General features: G+C 41.1%; 2 protein-coding genes across 4 annotated transcripts in view; one reads left to right on the top strand and one right to left on the bottom strand.

Annotated features, from left to right (window-relative positions):
* The first annotated feature begins 922 nt into the window (after window positions 1-922).
* Window positions 923-5,671, top strand: nkx6.2 (NK6 homeobox 2). The gene is made up of 3 exons (XM_063491953.1): window positions 923-1,742; window positions 2,214-2,386; window positions 3,030-5,671. Exons 1-3 carry the CDS (start codon window positions 1,310-1,312, stop codon window positions 3,276-3,278), a joined length of 855 nt encoding a protein of 284 aa, XP_063348023.1. The 5' UTR covers window positions 923-1,309; the 3' UTR covers window positions 3,279-5,671.
* Window positions 5,672-5,785: 114 nt separating this feature from the next.
* Window positions 5,786-19,481, bottom strand: part of LOC134640273 (inositol polyphosphate-5-phosphatase A-like) — a 149,569-nt gene continuing 135,873 nt past the window's right edge. For 2 of the 3 annotated variants that reach the window (XM_063491950.1, XM_063491952.1), the window contains 4 exons: window positions 12,301-12,412; window positions 9,404-9,472; window positions 8,026-8,062; window positions 5,786-7,640 (listed from right to left, as the gene is read on the bottom strand). In XM_063491950.1, coding sequence (XP_063348020.1) covers window positions 7,591-7,640; window positions 8,026-8,062; window positions 9,404-9,472; window positions 12,301-12,412 — 268 coding nt within the window. In that variant the 3' untranslated portion in view covers window positions 5,786-7,590. Of the gene's footprint in view, window positions 7,641-7,974; window positions 8,063-9,403; window positions 9,473-12,300; window positions 12,413-19,481 lie in introns of all 3 variants that reach the window. The other variant, XM_063491951.1, reaches the window with a different exon arrangement.

A 19,481-nucleotide genomic window follows, 5' to 3' on the forward strand; every position in this document is an offset into this window, starting at 1 on the left:
GTGCAAAAGTGAAAGAAGAAAAGACATATATAAATAACGGAAAAATGTCAAGAAAAATAAATTTAATATACATAAAAACTAATCGTGTAATTTTGCGAGCGAAGGGTGGAACTTTGAATTATTATTATTATTATTATTATTATTATTATTATTATTACAACAATCGTTTCACTGAAATTACCCAAAGAGGTCTTCCTCCGGTTTCCGTTTCTACTTTAACCTCCTCCCGTACTCTGCGCTAACAGCTTTTAATGTAAATGAGTGAGTGTTGCAGTACGTGGAAACAATGATTTCCACAGCGCAGGACGCATCATTAACAGCACCACCAAAGATCTTAATGGAGTGGGGCTCTTGGTGCATTCAAGGTTCCTCTGACACGATGGTTTCCACAATAATAAATCCTTAATTCAGCTTTACGCTATGTTAAGCAACGTTTCGCTTCTGCACACACAAAAACAAACAAAAAAAACCCCTCAGGCCTCGTCTTTCTCATTTAAAACCAGAAAAATACAATTTTTTAAAAAGCGCCTTTTTTAAAAAAAAACAAACAAAAAACGATCATTTCTATGCCAGCAGTATTAAAATGTTATCATTATTAATGAAACAATATGCTACGCTGCCAGACTTTTCTGTTGCTGACTTGCTCTGAAATGTTTCACCAACATGCATCTCCATCTATCAAAAACAAATCCACTCAGTCCTAATAGGCACCGTTGATATGCATCTTTACTGGAGTGGGGGGAACAGTCTTATTTCCGACAGCACGTCAAGGCAGCATCCGTCCAGCAGCGGGGTTTATGTCTCCTCCAATCAGGGCGCCGTCTCACTCAGCCTTGTCCAATGGGAATAACGCTCGTGCAGGTGGCTGCGCTGTTATCAGCGACTCCCGCTTCACTCCTAGCATAGAGCGAGTGAATTTATGAAAAGGCAAGCCGAGCCTTTTAATGGTTCCCATCAAAACCACCAAAAATATCATCAAATCGTCCGATTTCCGCGAGGATTCCTGGGGCGGACGCATGCAGCCTCCTCCCAGCTGACAGACTCCGAGCAAAACAAACACGCGGAGAGGCGTTTTGGAGTTTTTGCCGAGCTCTTCACTCCCAAGAGAGAACTTCGCTTTCGTTCAAGTTTTTTCCTAACATTTCAAGAGTCTTCCTCCGGGCCCAGGATACTTTGGAAAAGGCGGCAGAAGTGGCCTGGCTCCTGAATCCCAGCAGTCCGCTGTGCGCCTGCATTTACTCGCCTTTACTACTCCCGCTAGTTTCCTTCCAGTTTCTGTCCCAGCGAGTTTGGCGGTTCATGTTCACAGATGTTAGCGGTCGGGCAGATGGAGGCTAACCGGCAGAGTGCTTTCGTCCTGGGCAGCACCCCGCTGGCGGCGTTGCACAACATGACCGAGATGAAGACGTCCCTGTTCCCGTACGCGCTGCAGCAGAGCCCGGCGGGCTTCAAGGCGCCTCCGCTGTCCAACCTCAACTCTCAGTTCTCCGGGGGGACCCCGCACGGAATAAGCGACATCCTGGGGAGACCAATTACCACCGCCGGGCAGCTGTTGTCTGGATTTCCGCGGATAAACGGCCTGGCAACTACCGCGGCCGCCGCAGCAGCGGCGGGGATGTACTTCAGCCCGGCGGTGTCGCGGTATCCGAAGCCCCTGGCCGAGCTACCGGGGCGGGCACCCATCTTCTGGCCCGGGGTGATGCAAGGCTCTCCGTGGAGGGACCCTCGGGTTCCTTGTCCTAGTAAGTCCCGCCTGAGCGTGCCTCTGGGCTGCCTTTTTTATACATATAATGAATAGTTTAAATTTGGGAGAAGCCGACATTCCCCTGTGATGTTTTCTTTGGAATTTAGAGGTTATTTTGGTTAATAAGAGGCCCGTTTGAGAGAAAACAACCCCAACTTACAAGAAGTACACCTGCACTGCGTTTCACACAATCACGACAACAAATGTAACACAGGTTTGCACGTTATGAATGCTGTGCGACAGGGTCAGTGTTGTTATACAGCCACGTCAGAGTACCAGAAAAGACACTGAGACTTCCACACAGGGCACTGAATGAACATCACAGTGGCATTAAAACTGTAATCACGAATAGTTGGATCTGACACATCCAGGAGCATCACATTTACTGATCTAATGTTTGTTTGTTTTAGTATCCAACTATAAATTTAATATATCTTAATATAACCACACATTTTGCATCTCTCCTCAGCTCAGGCTAACATAATGGTGGACAAGGACGGGAAGAAGAAACACTCCAGGCCGACGTTTTCAGGACAGCAAATTTTTGCACTGGAAAAAACTTTCGAGCAGACAAAATACCTGGCCGGCCCGGAGAGAGCCCGGCTGGCCTACTCTTTAGGAATGACCGAGAGTCAAGTCAAGGTAAAGACCGCTAAACCGTGCCTGCTCAGGGCTGAGAAGCATGTGGGGAATAAAATAAATAAATAAATAGTGGCTGATCTGCGCTTTGATTTCTTTAATTGGGGAAGATTCGGCTACAAGGCCGGAAAGTGTAGGGTTATTTCCACATATTATAATGCTACAGCTTCATTTTAAATAATACTACTACTACTACTACTACTACTACTACTACTAATAATAATAATAATAATAATAATAATAATAATGAGAATAAATGTTTTATCCCCAAACTTTTGAAACTGACTGTGCTACAGTAACATTATTTTTATTATTATGAAAAGCAGAAGAAGCTTATTTTTATATACATTTTAATCGGTTACTGTTTTTGTTTTGTTTATTATTTTTGATTGGACACAAATAAATTAATGGATTAAAAAGTAATTAAAAAAAATAATTGTAGAAGCAGCTTCTTCTTCTTCGTCTTCTTTTATTATTGTTATTATTTTTATTATTATTTATTATTAATGGATTTTTTTATTGCTTGTTTGTTTCTCTTGTGTATAAATAACTGTTTGGACCTCCTGATTTCCTGCTTCTGTTACTGGTGCTGGACCTGTTGAGCATCTGTGTCTCTTTTTTTTTTTCTTCCCTCTCTTCTCATCAGGTTTGGTTTCAGAACAGAAGAACCAAATGGCGGAAGAGGCACGCAGCGGAAATGGCCTCGGCTAAGAAGAAGCACGACTCCGAGACGGAGAAAATGAAGGAGAGCTCTGACAACGAGGAGGACGACGAGTACAACAAACCCTTGGACCCAAATTCAGACGACGAAAAAATCACGAGACTCTTGAAAAAGCACAAGGCCACCAACCTGGCGCTGATCAGCCCCTGCAGTAACAGCTCGGACACCTTGTGATCCCCACAGCCTGGGAGGGACCCAGAAAAGGGGTCCCCACGAAGACTTGTCGCACTCTTTCCGAGCCCATCTCCACCTGACATTTCCAACATGCCTCTTAAGGGATCACCTTTATTCCCCCACCCCCCCACACACCCTCGAGCAGAGATAGAAAAATGCGTAAAACTCCCAAGCCTGCGCCCAGACGCACGGGAAAAATCGAAAAGGTGGCCAAGCGGAGACGCACATGGTTGCATCCAAACTCACCCAGACGCTGCTGTATGCGGAGCTATAACTGTGTTTCCTCCTGGACTTGAGAAAGACTGATGAGGACATGTTTATCCGAGCTGAAAGGACACTGATGCTGGGAACGGAAACTGTCCTGGAGACGCAAATGAGTTTTTCCGCATACAGGCAGAGTTTTAACAGGTGTAAATGTAAAGAAAATATTCTTTAAAAAAAACAAAAAAAAAACAACCCTACTTTGGATCAGTGCTGAGCTCAAAACGTTTACACTTTAAGTCATTGCACTTGTTGCATTATTTTTCCAGCTTGTCACGTTACGTCACTGTTTCAGCTCCTAATGTGACATCTAAATGTTTTAATACTTTTCGGTATTCTTACGTTCATCTGAAGAGATTGCACACTTTTTAAAATTTTAGTTTTTTATTTTACACGTATTAACAGATTATTTTGTGTTTTGTTTTTTTTAAGTAGCCCACACTGATCCAGATCCCGGGCTCATGTTTTAAATGGCAGGTGCAAACGGGGCCTGTGACGCTTCTAAAGCTCAGTTTAACCAGGGTATCCACTGTCCTAAAAGGCAACAGACTAAACTGTTTGAAGGGGGCAGGTTTGAGACGAGTGACTGATTTTTGTGCTGTAGCCTGCAGATGAACATGTATGTGAGATTGTATATATATTTTTTACTGAGTAAGTTATGATTTGAGCAGCGGAAACGTGGCAGCATTGGGCTCATCACTCCCTCCGACACCGCTTTTTATTATTATTTTTTTCTTCCTGCTGAGTAAAGTCACGTTTTATTGAACTCTACATTTCATTACAGGAACACTATTGTATAAAATGCTAAATGCTGTAAATAATGACTGTAAACAAACAAACCAAGAAAAACCACACAGCTTGTTTTTTAACATCACTTTTATTTAGTTTGACAGAGTTTCTGTTTTACCTCATCACGCAGCCGAGCAGAGAACCGGAGCATCGTTTTAAGTTGGATCTAAAGAGTATTATCGCTTCCGGAAGATTATAGGAAGAAAAAGAAAAAAGTAAACCCCCTTTGTATTATGAATAAATTATTTAACAAGCTTTTTTTGTTTGTTTGTTTTATTTTGGGTTTTGATTTAATGTATGGGCTTAATATAAATTAAAGAGAAGTTCATGACTATCGATAAGTGAATTTCCTTATTGGCAGCAATGACACCGACAAGCGGGTTAACTGATGTTATTATTAAGTTTATATATTTTATACAAGAGTGGCGCGTAAGGAAAAACGAGTCTTTTAAAATATTTATATATATTTCAAAAAGTGCAATCTATGTGGGATCATCATTTATTTACTTAAACAATTCCCTCCATAAATTATGAAGCGTTATTATAATAATTATTATGATTATTACAAAAAGGTAAAACATCGATTTTTTTTAACATATATAAATGACCAACAATAAATCCTCTCTTTCAATGCTGGAGGTTTTATTTTCCATCTTATAAATCGAGATTAATTAACTCTTTGTTCAATCTTTACGTTCCTCTTGGAGAGAAAGTGATCCTTAGCCTTTATTATTATTACTTTATCTCAGAAAAAGCTTAATTGCGGTTTTATACTGTTTGGTGTTCAGAGTTCTTGTATTTAATACTTGAGACTTAAGACTTGAAGTGCTCCCCCTCTGTCTGAAATGCGGAACTACACCCGAGGTAGTTCTATGTAGGCAAATCAATGGGAGAGTTCAGCCAATCACAAATGAGCGCTCATTAAACTCAAATCCCACCTTGGACTTTTTGATAATCCGTGCATGAAGTGAACAGCTGCCATCATAAAAGACGGATTTAAGGAAAAGTTATCCTTCTTTAAACTGAGGCCGCGGGAACAGGCTGATATTAAAAAGACCCCAAACGTTTCAAGCTTAATTATATATTTCAATATATTTCTATATATTTGTTAAATGATAATAACATGTAACATTTTTCTCATTTTTATACTCGGAATTGTTTAACGTGGACATTTAAATTCGTTTTAGGCCTTAGTTAAAGGTAGCGAGGACTCATACACCTGGGTCAAATTGCATTGCGTATTTCACTTGACGCAATTTTTTTTTCTTTATCTGAAAAGTTGCGTCCAAAATGTATTGTTGGGCACTAGTGCGCAAAAAATGAGACCAAACCAATAACACTACACACGAGGTGGAGGCCCGTATTCGAATAGTTAATGTGGAGCTCTCTCTGTGTTATTAAAAAATAAGTTGTCTACCGGGAAGTAAAAACGAGAAAGAATGAGGACAGAATAGGCATTGAGCTCTAATGGGTTTTATTGCTTTTGAGAACTGCATCACCTACAGTAGAGGCCAGGCCGTCCTGAAAGGGGGCTGGAATAAAATCTCTATCTGCTTTTATAGGATGGAGTGAAGGGAAAAAATAATAACTGCAGCTTATAATCCTACAGTATACTCACAATGAGCAGCTGGAACAAAAACAAGCAGGGTTTCATTTACTTTTTTTGTTTAGTTTTTTTTAAACTTTTATAAACATTCTGCCTTATGGACCAAATCACAAAAGATGACATAAATTCTGCAGCAGGCACAAAAACAGTTCCACTTGGTGTTTGATTTAGATGGAGAAAAAATAATAATAATAAGGGAGGATCAATCTGATGGCTTCACTGCGTCTGAAACCTGTAGTGTAGTACATGAAATCGATGATAAAAAAAAGAAAAGAAGAAGAAGTCTCCCATCACCTCTAATGCTCCAATTATTTGCAAAGGAGGCTGCTGAAGGCTACATACTGAACAATTACAAATAGCGAGACTCCCTGCTTTGCCCCACGCCCCTCCCCTGCTTTTAGAGTTTCTCTCATTTATCTTAAGTATTTCTGACACACTTCATTCCTGTTTAGGATACTTGGCACCATAATGCAGTAACAAAAATAGACAAAAAACAAAAAAAGACAGTTTACATTTTAAAGACACCCAAACCTACCTAAAATATCACATTCAGAACCATAATATTATAGAAATAAGTTAGAGTAAGAATAAGAATGACATAATGTGAGAGTGCTATATATGAAACATTATCTTTTTATATATGTATATATATGTATATATATATATATATATATATATATATATATATACATATATATATATACCTGCATGGTCTATGGCACTGCTTAAAACATTCTTGGATAGGCAATAAATCACTCCTCTCTTGTTGTACGGACTTATTCAAAGGTCAGCGTGGCTGTGGGAACACCGACACGGCCGCGCTGTGTCTGCGCACGCACTCCAGCATAAACATTTTGGTAAGAATTATAAATTATCTCTTTAAAAAGTACAGTATATAAAACAAGACTCAACTGATGTGTCAGGCATGGCCGTGTGTTGTGCACACAACAACAAGAACAACTCAAAAAAACAAAATGAAACAAAAGAAAAAAAAACAATATATATATGTATTTATATAGAAACTGTTGAAATAAACTTAGAAGTTCTATCTATTCCAACAAAGGGACCGCAAAGTATGGTCAGAGAAGAGAACGGCACTAAAACCATCAACGAGTCTATGTTATACTGTCCGATGTACAAATAAACCTAACAATATAGATACACAACTTTTTTTTGCATTGCACTTTTCTTTTTTGTTTTTTAAAACACCTTACATACTGTATGGAAAGTAGCTTCTATACATAGAGGCATACCTAAAAATGCCAAGTACGGTGTCTAAAAGGATGTAGTAGGACTGTGTTCAATTAGAGTTTTGGCAATGAGGCTGTGGCATGGAAGAGAGTTGTCCGTCCGTCCGTCTGGTTGTCCTTTTCTCTGGGGAATGGGGGAGGGTTGCATGGCAACGATGAGGTCAGCGATGTGTATCTCGTCTGGAAGCCGGGCCCTCGGGTGGCTCGTCCAGATCTCGGCGAGTGTTTCGTGGGAAGAAACCGGGTCGGGGTTTTCGTATGGATGAGGCGTCCGGATTACTGCAACTGGTCAGCACTGCTGAAACAAAGTCTGTCTAGGTTCTTCAGTGTATGCTTGTGCAAAGTGTGTGTGTGGGTGTGTTTTTGTGCGTGTGTGTGCGGTGTCCTGTTTGTTTCTCGGGTGTTCTCACAGAGGCGCTTCACGGAATATGTTCTCCCCCCTTTGGCAACACTTCCCTGCGGAGGAATAAAAGAAGGGGAGGGGGACGGGGTGGGAAAAAAAAGTTTTACTCCTCCAACACCCAAAGTGATTTTTTAATCAAACAAATCTGATGATTCTTAAAAAGGTCAAACATGAACTGCAGCACGAGATTTTCTTAAAAAAGAAGCATTTTAAGCAATCTCGCGTGACTGTGATTTCTGCACCGATGCTGTTTTATTTCACAATAAAACTCTTCAAGCAGGCACGCCTGCCACTTGTGCAAAGTCATGAAAAAAACAGTCAAGCAAATCAAAGTGAACAATAGCAACAATGGGAAGAATTGTGATAAAGAAAAAGAATGATATTTACCACGACATCACTGCACCACACAACACTTGTGCTTATTTGCATTAGGTTTACCTGCCCCCGCTGTTATTCGGAAGGACAGGAAGACAGGCTGGTGAGGGGGGGACAGAGACAAACCACGGTAAGAAAACTCCATACTTTCTTTCACACAGCGCTCTCTGGAAGAAGCACACCACACACACACACCCCACCCTCCTCCTCCACCCCATGAAACGACCAACCCACCCCTGTGAGCACCTCTGACATGCAGGTTAAACTCACATACCAGTCCTGGAGCATTTTGGGGCCTGTGTGCTAACTACACTGGACATTTTTTAAACATAGGCAGCTGTGACTTTAGCGGCGTTGTGTGGTTTGGAGGTAAGGGACGGTGGAGTGTCTGCCGTTGTGCTCAGGTCACCTCGCACACACACAACAGTGTCCATGTCACACCGCGTAGTGATGAAAGACCTGGCTTAAGGCGCCTCTCTTTCAGTGGAAGACCTTCTGTCTGACACTACACAGACTTAAGCCCTACAGCTGACCATATGGGAAAAGGTTTTTCAACATCTTTCCTGCTTTCTACAGAATTTTCCTGACAAATACAGCAATAGCTTAATAAAGCTAACAGTAGGAGAAAATTCAGGATAATTATTAGAGTTTGTTTTTATTGTTCTAGTGAAATTCATGCCAGTTTTATACTTAAACTCTGCAGACTTCAGTAATAATAAGATAAGCTGTTAACTGTACGGGTTATATAGATGAACTAGGGATTGGTGATTGGGTTTCTAACACATGTAATCAAATAAAGACAAATACAGAGATTGTATTAGACGTGACGTCAGAAAAAAGCCTCTGCAGACTGATCAGCTTCACACTTGGAGCATATTTCACTATGACAACCCGAAAAACACAACAAAATTCAACCGATAGCTTTTATTTATTTAAGGTGATGAACCCTAAAGTTAAAGGTTTTCAGAATGATAATAATAACAGTGTGTGACGCATGCTTTGCTAGATTAAAGGTAAATTATACCATTTAGTCAGCTCACTTAGGCTTCATTTACCTCTCGCACTGGATTAATTTAACTGAACTTAAATAAGTACACAATTATAACTTAACTTACTTTCTTTCTTCCTTTTTAAAAATTAAACAAAAGCACTGTAACTCTATCATTCTCTTCTTTAAAGCATGAATTGAAAAGAAAGCTATTACTAATATATAAACAGGATTTTTATCAACTAAATAGTTCAAGTTAATCAGTCACATTAACCCAAAAAAGGAAGAGAACTTTAAAATGCAAAGTATTGAAGTAAAATATTTGTACAAACTGAAGTAGAATATTTTTAACACACTGGTTTTACACTGCAGACACACAGATCACAGTTTCTCCAGAGCAGCATATTCAACACATCGCAGAACAATCGCACACAGTGAGTGAGGTTGTGTTACCTTGTGGTCCCCCATGCAGACATTGGGCCCAATGTTATCATAGACTATAGACTTCTCTTCATTTTCAGGCTGCAGAGACACAAAATCAAACGTGGTGTGATCTAAATGTTGGGGTCGCACTTACACAGGACAATCATTACATGCTAGTGTCGTGGTATTGATATGAAATGGAGCAGCTTCATTAAACACAATTAGGAGGATCATGTAGCTGGTTTCAAAATAAAAGTCAGCTGGAAAAGTAAAATAGGCAACTTCTGGACAAAACAGTTTCAACAGTAAATTTCAACTGAGGAGTTTCTCTCCTACACATTAGGACACCAGAACTAAGCTTACACTCGTCATCTAAGTTCCACGTGTGCTGGAAAAAAGGACAAAGAAAAACCTCCTTTAGAAGATGCATGACTACAGTCCTCGGTTTCTGAAGTGCAGACAGATAAAGAAAGATTCCTCCTTCATCAGTTATTAGAAATTTGTAAAAGTTTATCAGGTCCTACAGGGGCTGTTTTACACAATCGACACGTGACTAAAAATGTTGTATTTGTTTAGGTGCCAGAAAAATCTTAATAATATCAGCACTGCTGTCGTTCACTAACAGAGAGACACTTAGTCATTCAGCTTGAGAAATGCTGAAAATATTAGGGAGTGATGTGATGTTAAAAAGCCCACATTTGAATATGAATAATGCAGAGTCTGTTGGAAAAGGGACACAATTCTGCTGTGATCTGATCAGTCGCTTTGGAGCTGGTTTTGGTTGCATGGAGGTAAACGGATCCGTTTTTTTGTTTTTTTTAAATTTACCAGCATTGGGTGGACAGAATAGAACGCCTTGGCTAATTAAGATATGCTGCCTCCTCCAGAACCCCCAAAATATTAGACGTGGCCCCCAGAAGGCGAGTAGGCAGGCTACCCAATGAGTTCTCAGATTGAATGGGACGTAATGAAGATAAATTTTAAATAAATGCTCGATATAACTACTAAGTAAATTAGGGGATGTTAAATAGTTTATGCTTAGTTCAGGCACAGCTATTAGTAAAATTAAGCTAATTTACAGGCACAAAAATGAATCACAGCAGGCAAAGAAAACGAAGAAAAAAACCTAATTGTAGCCCGACGTCCTTTTTCGACGCCAGACTTCTTCCTTCTTATTATAGTTACCCCGATTCTCAGAGAGCAGCGGCACTGAGCTGTGGCTGAACGCACCTCGAGCTTTGAGTTTTAACTTTAAACTCGCGTGAAGAAAAATGAAATGCAGGAGCAATTTACAAAGTGGACATTTGCCTCACGGCCTAATACACTCTCAGTGTAATCTAAGTGCTTATCTGAGAAAACCGTGTTTCAATATCACTGCCTGCACACAAAGAAGCTCCGAGCCACTCGCACATGAATCCGCAGACTGGAGTATAAATCACACTTGTCTGGTTGAACTAAAGACTTTTTAAACAGCCACCAGCCCCCACTTACACACACACACACACACACACACACACACACACACACACACACACACACACACACACAGAGGTTGGTGTGTGCCACCGGTTGTGATGTGGCGAGCGGCACTGACACTTTAGAAGAAAGAGACAGAGAGCCGGAGAATGAACCATAAAGCCAAATCCAAATTAACTTCAGACCAATCCTGCAGCGGAGCCGGGTCAGCACGCTTCCTCTCTATTTGTCTGGCAGCCGGCTCCTGTGCCGCTGCCTCCCGCAGCCTGAGATACATTCATCAAACACACACTTGATAATTTACAAAGGCAGCATAAAATTGTGGATTTTCGGGCTGCATAATCTTTAGACAGATAAACAAATTACCCGGGGCCCTCCGGCAGAGAGGGAGCGCTCGCTCGGCTAAACATTCATTACCGCCGCTCCCGGAGCCGGTGCCGTGCCGCACAGCCAGCGGGCAACCTTTGGCGTGTTAGGGCTCGGCAAGCAGAAAATAACATGATGGCAAGTTAACCGACCGTGCCATGATAGATGACGCCGCACGCCGGGCTGTTTACGGGCCCATGTCTCAACAATCTGTAACGCTCGGAGCCAGAGAGTGTGCGCTCAGTGAATCATCAGCCAATCTGCGAACACACTAACTGTTCCACTCTGTCCCTGCATTACAAACAATTAACCGGTGCTTGAGGGGAAGAAAAGCAAACAGCGAACCAGCTGTTTGGGCGCATGGATCCCCTCTTATATAATTCTGACACTTTAAGTGGGTAAAAACAAACTGCATGCTACCATATTTTAAGCCTCTGCAGTCTCTGTAATTTACAATCTATGGTAACACAGCGATGGGAGTTATTGTTCTGCGGGGTCCTTGTGATGCTTCAGTCAGTAAAGAATAAAGATCAGGAAGGAATTTTCTCATTTGTTGTGGACAAAAGAAGAAAAGAAGCCAAACTTCCTGAGTAACCCCCCCACTGTGGACTGGTACTGTACAATACACTGCTGCATCTCTTTCACACACATTAACAGATGAAAGCCCGTGTGTTCCAGCGCTCAAAAGGCTCAGGCCTCTAAAGACAAAGCTGGGTTTTATTGGCTGAGATTCCAGAGGTGGCAGATTGGCTGGCGTTAATAATGGGATGGATCTGAAGCCGAACAGGGACTGGCAGGCTTCAGCTCTGCGAGTAAAAAGACAGATCTGCCGCTCAATGAGGAAGACGGGACCCACTGGAATTCCAGTGTTTGGATATATATACTGTCTGGGTGGACCCATGGCTTATCATTGCTAATTAATATTTACAGACACCTCATCCTTCCATCTGTGAAGTGCCAAAGGAGAGGAGGGGCATGCAGATCAAGGATGATGGAGTTGTAGGAGCAGAGTGAGGCATTAATAAAGACACTTGCTCTTTAGCTGAGGGGAGAGTGGTGACGTTTGAGTAGAAATAGAGGCTCACCTTTAGCAACATGTCTCTGGCAGAGGGAGACATCAGGATTCGGTCACACCAGGCGGGGCATCTGGTATTCATGTACTGCTTCCCCTGACTGCTGTCTTCACTGTACGGATAACTGAAGAAACACACAAGCAGAAAGATCTGTAAAAATGGCAAACATTCATTTATGCATATTTATAAGGTGTTTTTGATAACCGTGCCACTTTGGCATTCAAGCAACACATGCATATATTGTTTAGCATTAACGGTGCCTTCGCAAGTTCCCCATGTTATGTGCACTTATGCTTGCTTCCCCTCATCACAGATGCTTCTAAACCTCACAGGTTGGATGGTCCCTCTCATCTGTAACCCGAGGTTAAATCATGCATTAGAAATGCAGTATTTTGATTGGTCAGACCACACTTTGGATGTTGTTTATATATTTATTTTACATCTTAAAGATAAAATGTCTCTAGACTGCTTTTTAAAAAAATAGCATAACATGTATAAATTCATTGTCTTTTAAGCTTTTCTCATCTCCTGTTTCTCCCGTGCTCTATTAAAATGCATTACTGGCATCAAATTAATAACAATAACAATTCTCCATCAAGACATGATGTGTCGCAACATTAGTTAAATCCAGGGAACATGAATGATTTGCCATCATATTTTGCATTTGACTACATTTTATACAGGGTAACTGTGTCGTATTTTATTTTATAGAAAAGTGTTGCACAAAAAAAGCCAATAAGGAAAGCAATAAATATGATTCGTGTGAATCAACAGGGCTTGGAGGAGTAATAAATATGAGATGTTATCTCACAGACAGAGATCAAAATGTTTTCCCAAGAAAACAGGAGGTCCATTAGTATGACCAATCATCTGAGTAATCTCTTGAATCAACACACATGGATGGCTCAATCAAAGCAATCTTTCTCTGCCAACTGTAGGGCTTGTGTTTGTGTGTGTGTGTGTTTGAGCGAGAGAGAGGGGAAAATGAAAAGAAAGAATGAGCGTGGGGGAGATTCAGTTGCCCATATGTATAGCTACATCCCTACACGGTCATCAAAAACAGATTAGGTGCTGCAGCAAATGGCTAAGAGAGATTGTATCTTGGAACAGCAGGGAACAATCGCATGATTTAAGTGGCGGCAGGGCTCGAAATGGGTGGGGAGCCATTGAGCTGATACAGATTTACATTGTTGAGAATTCAATTTGCCCCTTCGGCTCATCAAACTGCTTCAGATTTACACACCACCAATCCAATTTGTTTGTCGGCGCTCATCAGGATGTAGCGCCGGGCGTACATACTGTAATACCAATCCAATTTGCTCCTTCAGTGCTATACGTGCTAACTGCATAATAGAAAATAGCCCTTCTCTGAGGATGGTGATACCCTAATGATAAAATAAACACACACATACACACACACACACCAGGCTTTCCATTCATCACACTTGCCAAGCTCTGATAGCTTAATTGGACTTTGTGCTGAGGCAGAAAACGTACTTGGTTGTGGTTTCTTTCAATGTTTGTTCATTCAAATCATCACGTGGGTTCATGCTGCTGCAGTTCCAGCTGTTACCACCACTGATAGAGCTGCTAGCGTTACACCAGTTCCAATATAAATAATTTCGTTTCGACTTCACCTGATCCAAGCAGTGCATTTTGGATGGGACTGCAAGTAGTTTTTTTGTTTTTGTTTCACTGTTATGGAAAAAGTAAATAAATAAAATATAATAATGCTGCCTGATTTTAAAGTTGCATTTGCCAAGCTGTGGTAAAACTGTCAAGAGCGCAACACAAACCAGAAATGGAGACCATCTGCCTTCAAAGTAAAAGCTGCACCTTTTTAATTAGTTAAATTTTCACTTTTAATATATAAGCTTCAAGTTTGTGTTGGACTTTTTAAAGTTGCATTAGTACTGAGTGGTTACTCAGCAACTATTTGCAGACATGTTGGCATCTTGCATGCAAACCACTGAAATCTGCTAGCGATCAAAGCAATCACAAGAAGGCTTTTGGTGCAGCGCTCTCTTTGCAGCCGTTCTCACTCATCAACACCCAGTAACCTCCTGCAACCCCTCGCCAACCGGCTGGGGGATACACTCTAGTGACCGGAGGTTGGCAGTAGGTCGCCAACAAGTCTCTGTATGTGACTGAGGCCTGATGAAAAAGAAACTCGAAGGGGCAAAGTAAATGAGAGCAGGTGAACGCGAATCAGATCGCTGATTAATTTAAGCTACACAGGTATTGCAATGTATTGTAAAAACCTTGCAATGTAGTGCAAAGTACTGGAGAATTGCTGCATCGAGATACCTCTATTATCATGGACATCATGTTGCAACACTGTTGTATTATTGGTTATTCATCCACCCATTGGGAAAAAATAGAATTCATCCAGGAAACCCCAGGAATATCATAACAAAATGTGCAGTTTTAGAAAGGAGAAATAAAAACAGTGACTATGGTGTTACACAGAAGTGTGCGAAAGAGACTGATCAGGACCTTAATGTCTGTACGAAACTTCGTTAACATGTATTTTCACAATTTATGTCTGCATCAAAAGTGTGGCCCAACCGACCACTATTACCATCCTGAATGAGGTGCTGTTGCAGACCATTACATTTTAAATAACAATGACACGTGACAGAAATTCTTCAAACATAAAAACTGGATCATAATATTAGTATATGAGGATGAAGAAAGCTTGAAAACATATTGCGCTGATATAAACCGTGAAATTATCCAAATATAGAGTTTTTAGATCAAGCTGGAGGATGCTAATGATCGAGTATGTGAAGGTTACTCCCTCCTCTTGTTGACTGTCTGGTTCAGCTATCTTGTATTATTTTCCCTGTATAGTTTTTAATGGATTCTGTTTGACTGTTTTTATAGTTTATTGCTGACTGTTTGCCATATGCTATAGAATTCTTTATATTGTTCTGTTCATATTTAGTTTTGTTTCTTAACATCAGGCCAGTGAAAATACATGAAAAATGAGCGCTGTTAAGAAAGTTATTCATTAATTGGATTGCATTAGTTTTATTGGAGATTAGTCAGTGAAACATGTTTGGGGGGTTTGTTTCTCTATCATGACGGTTATATTGCAGTTATTAATTTGCCATGTGTTTCCATCATAAAATGAGGAAGGTGCACATTAACATTACAGTATCCACTATAGACATGATGAAAAATAATGAAATAACATTGATTCTATTTTTTACTGTGATACATTTATTACTTTAATCAGCAGTTGTATACATTATCAGAAACAGAATACCAGCAATAGACTGACTGTTTATTAGAAATGATAAAAGTGTGTTTGGGTGTCTTTGTGTAGGAGGTTAATCTTGGGGCGTGAAGTGGGCTCATCTGACACACACACACACACACACGCACACACACACGCACACACACACACACACACACACACACACACACGCACACACACGCACACACACGGAGCTCCCCCACCAGGTGTACAAACAGACCTGCAGAGAGCTACTTAAAGAAGCTCCCAGCCTCCAATTAGCATTAATAGCCCTTAAACCATAGGGGAAATGCATAGGGGGTTTGGTATGCTAATCAAAGGGCTAAAGAAGTGATCCAGGGATAAAAGAGAGCATGAAGAATAGGATGAGTGAAACAGAGATAGACAGGGAGGCAGAAGAGAGGGGATAAAGACGGATCAGTCAGAAAGAAGCAAAGTGAGGGTGGAAAAGAGCAAAGTCTTCAAAGAGATTGGAGAGCTGCTCGACTTCAGGGTGGCCTGAATGCTGCAGCTTCATGAGGGACGGCTGCCGGCCTTAAACAGCCTGTGAACAATCAGCCTATCAGGGACTCTGTTATAGCTTTATTGACTAACAAGCTTGGGGTCATTTTAGTGTTAAAGAGATTGAGAGAAAATCAAGTTTTCCCCCTTACCTCCTTCAAACAATGAACTCCCTCTTGATAGCAAACTTCCCTGAGCGCTTCAACAACAAAAACTATCATTCAGTTATTTCTGACGACAGCCAGACGTTGGAAAAACTAATTAAAAATACTCCACAGTGGCCATCAAAGGGCCATTCTCTGGCCCGGTGTGAGCAGGTATTGGGCTGTTCCCCTTTCCGTTTCACCACACCCTCCACTGGCTCCAATAGAGATAACAAGTCTTAATGCAACGGCAAACAGTCGAACGGCGCGCTGGGGCCAATGTGATTAATGTGTCCGATTAGTGAGCTCACAAAGTTATCGGGGAATGTAAACGGTCCGAAAGGGTGTGTGGGCTGGAGGCCGCCAACTCATATCCCACCCTTACTGGCCCCAGCAAGACTAATTACTCTAATTAATGAACTAAACTGATAACAACAACTGGGAAGGGGGGGTACACTTTAAGGATTCCACACATTTGCACACTAAAGATTCAAAATGAACACTGGCACTGCTTTACCAACTGTTCTTTGTGCTAATACTGTTAGACAACATATAAAATGGAAAATTGGAAAATTCATGAAGGACCTCTAGTCAGGTCAAAACTTTATTGAATGCACAATCAGCTGTTGACAGTCAGATAAAATGGCTGACACATACAGGATTTACTTGGCTTGGCTGCTCATGTAAACATCGGCCACTTGTGAATATTTTGAAACTTTTCAGAATTTTTCATCACTTCAAAGAGAGCGACTTCATCTTTGATCAGTTAACTAATAAACAGCATTCAAAAGTGGTGTTGCACACTTGCACGTCTTCACTCTCGGTGAACACTGATGCTAACAGACCCAAATCTGCTACTTTGCTAGTTTTAGATTACTTGCAAGCAGAACTGATTTTGACTCTGTGCTATTCATAGTCTATGGAGCTCACATTCAGTATGCAATGACCACAGTTTGCTTGATACTGAAACAACAATAAATCGAATCAAAATAATAAATTGTGACAAAACTGAGTAATTCATTATCTTTAAACCTCTAAAAGTCCAAAAGCTATAAGGCTTACTAACTGTCCATGTTTTGGGTATATAGTGGGTTTACATGAAATGTAACAACAGTAAAATAAAAAAAATAACTTACATGACCTGATGTTGCAAGTACACTTTTTTCTAATACTGTTTTTAACAACTACTCTCCAATCATAAGTATAGTCAAAGCTCAAACGGCCTGTCTAATATAATGCACATACTATACTATGCACACTATCAAATGTAAACACTGTCACTGAAAAAGTGAGGAAGAAAAGGTCTTTGATAGCTTGACTGATAAAGGACTCTAAAGACCAATACTGATATCTGGTGATTTAAAAATCTGAAATATCTTTTTCAGTCACACCAAACTCAAACAGATTTCATTACCATTTGTTATGTATGAATGTGTATGAGTCATTATTAAGATAATATGACAATGCGGTTTAAAAATAATCTGGTTTTATTGTTACAAGTTCTGCCTGACTCTGCTGCAGCTGGTTGTTGTTGTGTGTGGCTCTAAACACATCTTTAGGAATGCCACAAAAGTTACACAGCTCCCAACGGGTTTACTTTTTAATTCTCATTTACCTGCTATTATAAATGCCAACACCCATCGGCAAATGGCTAATATCAGCTGATTCATCAGTCAGGCCCTATTCTAAGACATCTTCTCTCACTTGTGTAAAGTTGAGGTAAGAACACAGTGTCCCTGCTCGTTAACACGCTCTCCTGTGTTGCTGACCACTTTACAGATGATGCATGTGCAAACGGTCGCATATCGAGACCCGCTAGCAGTCATCGAGAGCTCATTCATTCACGCTTGGGTTGGGGTTTAATGTTTGACTTTGCTGCTGGCACATTACTCACATGTGTTGTGGCTGGTGTCAGCTTGTTTGTCTTGCAACAGTAAATGCTGGAGAGGTGAACACCGGCCCTACCTACAGTGTCAATCAGCCTCTCCCAGCAGAGGGAGAGGCAGCAGTGACACACATTACTGTATTATACAAGCTACTACACACACTATTTGTATAACGCTGAACTGTTATATCTTTTTCAAACATTACGACAATAAACCAAGCTCCAATTATCATTTTAAAAGAAAAATATTGTCTGTAAAATTGAGATTGTAGGCAACTTTAACAACCTGTTTTGCCTGGAGCAGACACTCCGTGATTGTTCCCAGGCCAGACTTCCTTGTCTCATTTTCTTCTCTCCACATAAAAAGCTATTGCTCTTCATAATGACAAATAAGTGACAGGACAAACAGTGCACTATTCACTTACCCAGTATTTGATGAGGGCAATATAAATTTGAGAATACAGGTAGGGCAGGAAGTCAGAGATAAGAGTCATCGTATCAGCGACCTGAGGTCACGAACACTAAAGAGCTTTGCAGAATGCTGGAGTGGCCGCTGTCGAGCTGGGATTGGCTAAAAAAAAGTCTGAAACTGCGGGCTTCGAACGACTCGCTGCCTCTACAGCTATGTTTGTTTGCCGTTGTCAGGGGAGGCCTGGCAAAACACAACACACACATACACACGCAGAAATTCAAAAAGATCAGCCAAACGCTATCAATAAAGCTGAATGTTTGCTTCGGTTTGTAGAGCTGGGAGGCTCGCAGGCACAACATTGGCATAGTGCAGTACAAACAGAGTGAAATGCCATCAGTAGCTCATGGCCCACAGCCTGCCGGGGCTCGGCTATGACACGTTGTGCCTTTAGCTGTTCTAAATGAAGACAAGAAGACACAGATGGCATCCATTTAATCCTCTCTGTGTAAGATTGTTTTTAACAAAGGCCTCTTCTCAGTGGCATCGTCTCAGACAAGAGGCAGCGATACATGACAGCGGACAATCTTTGGCTATTATCAACACAGTGGCCCCTCATCGTTTGCGATGGCTCTCTAGTAGTTAGAATGATGGATGCGCTGCTGGTTGTAAAACAATGTTCGTGTTCAGCAGATCAGCGTGTAACGCCGGATCCTGTGGCAGGGCTCGGGCAACATGAGCAGCACACTTACGGCGGCTCGGGGGCAACGCTTTAACCAAACACTGGCGCTAAACTGCATGTGTGGTGCTCTTCACATGCGGTCACGTGGGACTGCTCCTCTATAGCATGGCTGTTCACAGAGCAGGGAACAACAAGACTCCTTCATATATGAAGCAAACAGAAGGGCTATAGGACTAATGCACAATTAAATTCACATGCAGAGGGTGAGATCATTCGTGCAGGCTTTCAGGGAGCAGGGGTTTAGAGTGAAG

This window comes from Pelmatolapia mariae, linkage group LG13, assembly GCF_036321145.2.
Source record: "Pelmatolapia mariae isolate MD_Pm_ZW linkage group LG13, Pm_UMD_F_2, whole genome shotgun sequence".
Taxonomy (NCBI): domain Eukaryota; kingdom Metazoa; phylum Chordata; class Actinopteri; order Cichliformes; family Cichlidae; genus Pelmatolapia; species Pelmatolapia mariae.

Excerpts from the sequence above, each read along its gene's own strand:
- nkx6.2 (XM_063491953.1), top strand. The coding sequence starts at position 1,310 with ATGTTAGCGGTCGGGCAGATGGAGGCTAACCGGCAGAGTGCTTTCGTC. Across the intron at positions 1,743-2,213 it reads CCCTCGGGTTCCTTGTCCTA|CTCAGGCTAACATAATGGTG; the intron begins GTAAGTCCCGCC and ends ATCTCTCCTCAG. Across the intron at positions 2,387-3,029 it reads TGACCGAGAGTCAAGTCAAG|GTTTGGTTTCAGAACAGAAG; the intron begins GTAAAGACCGCT and ends TCTTCTCATCAG.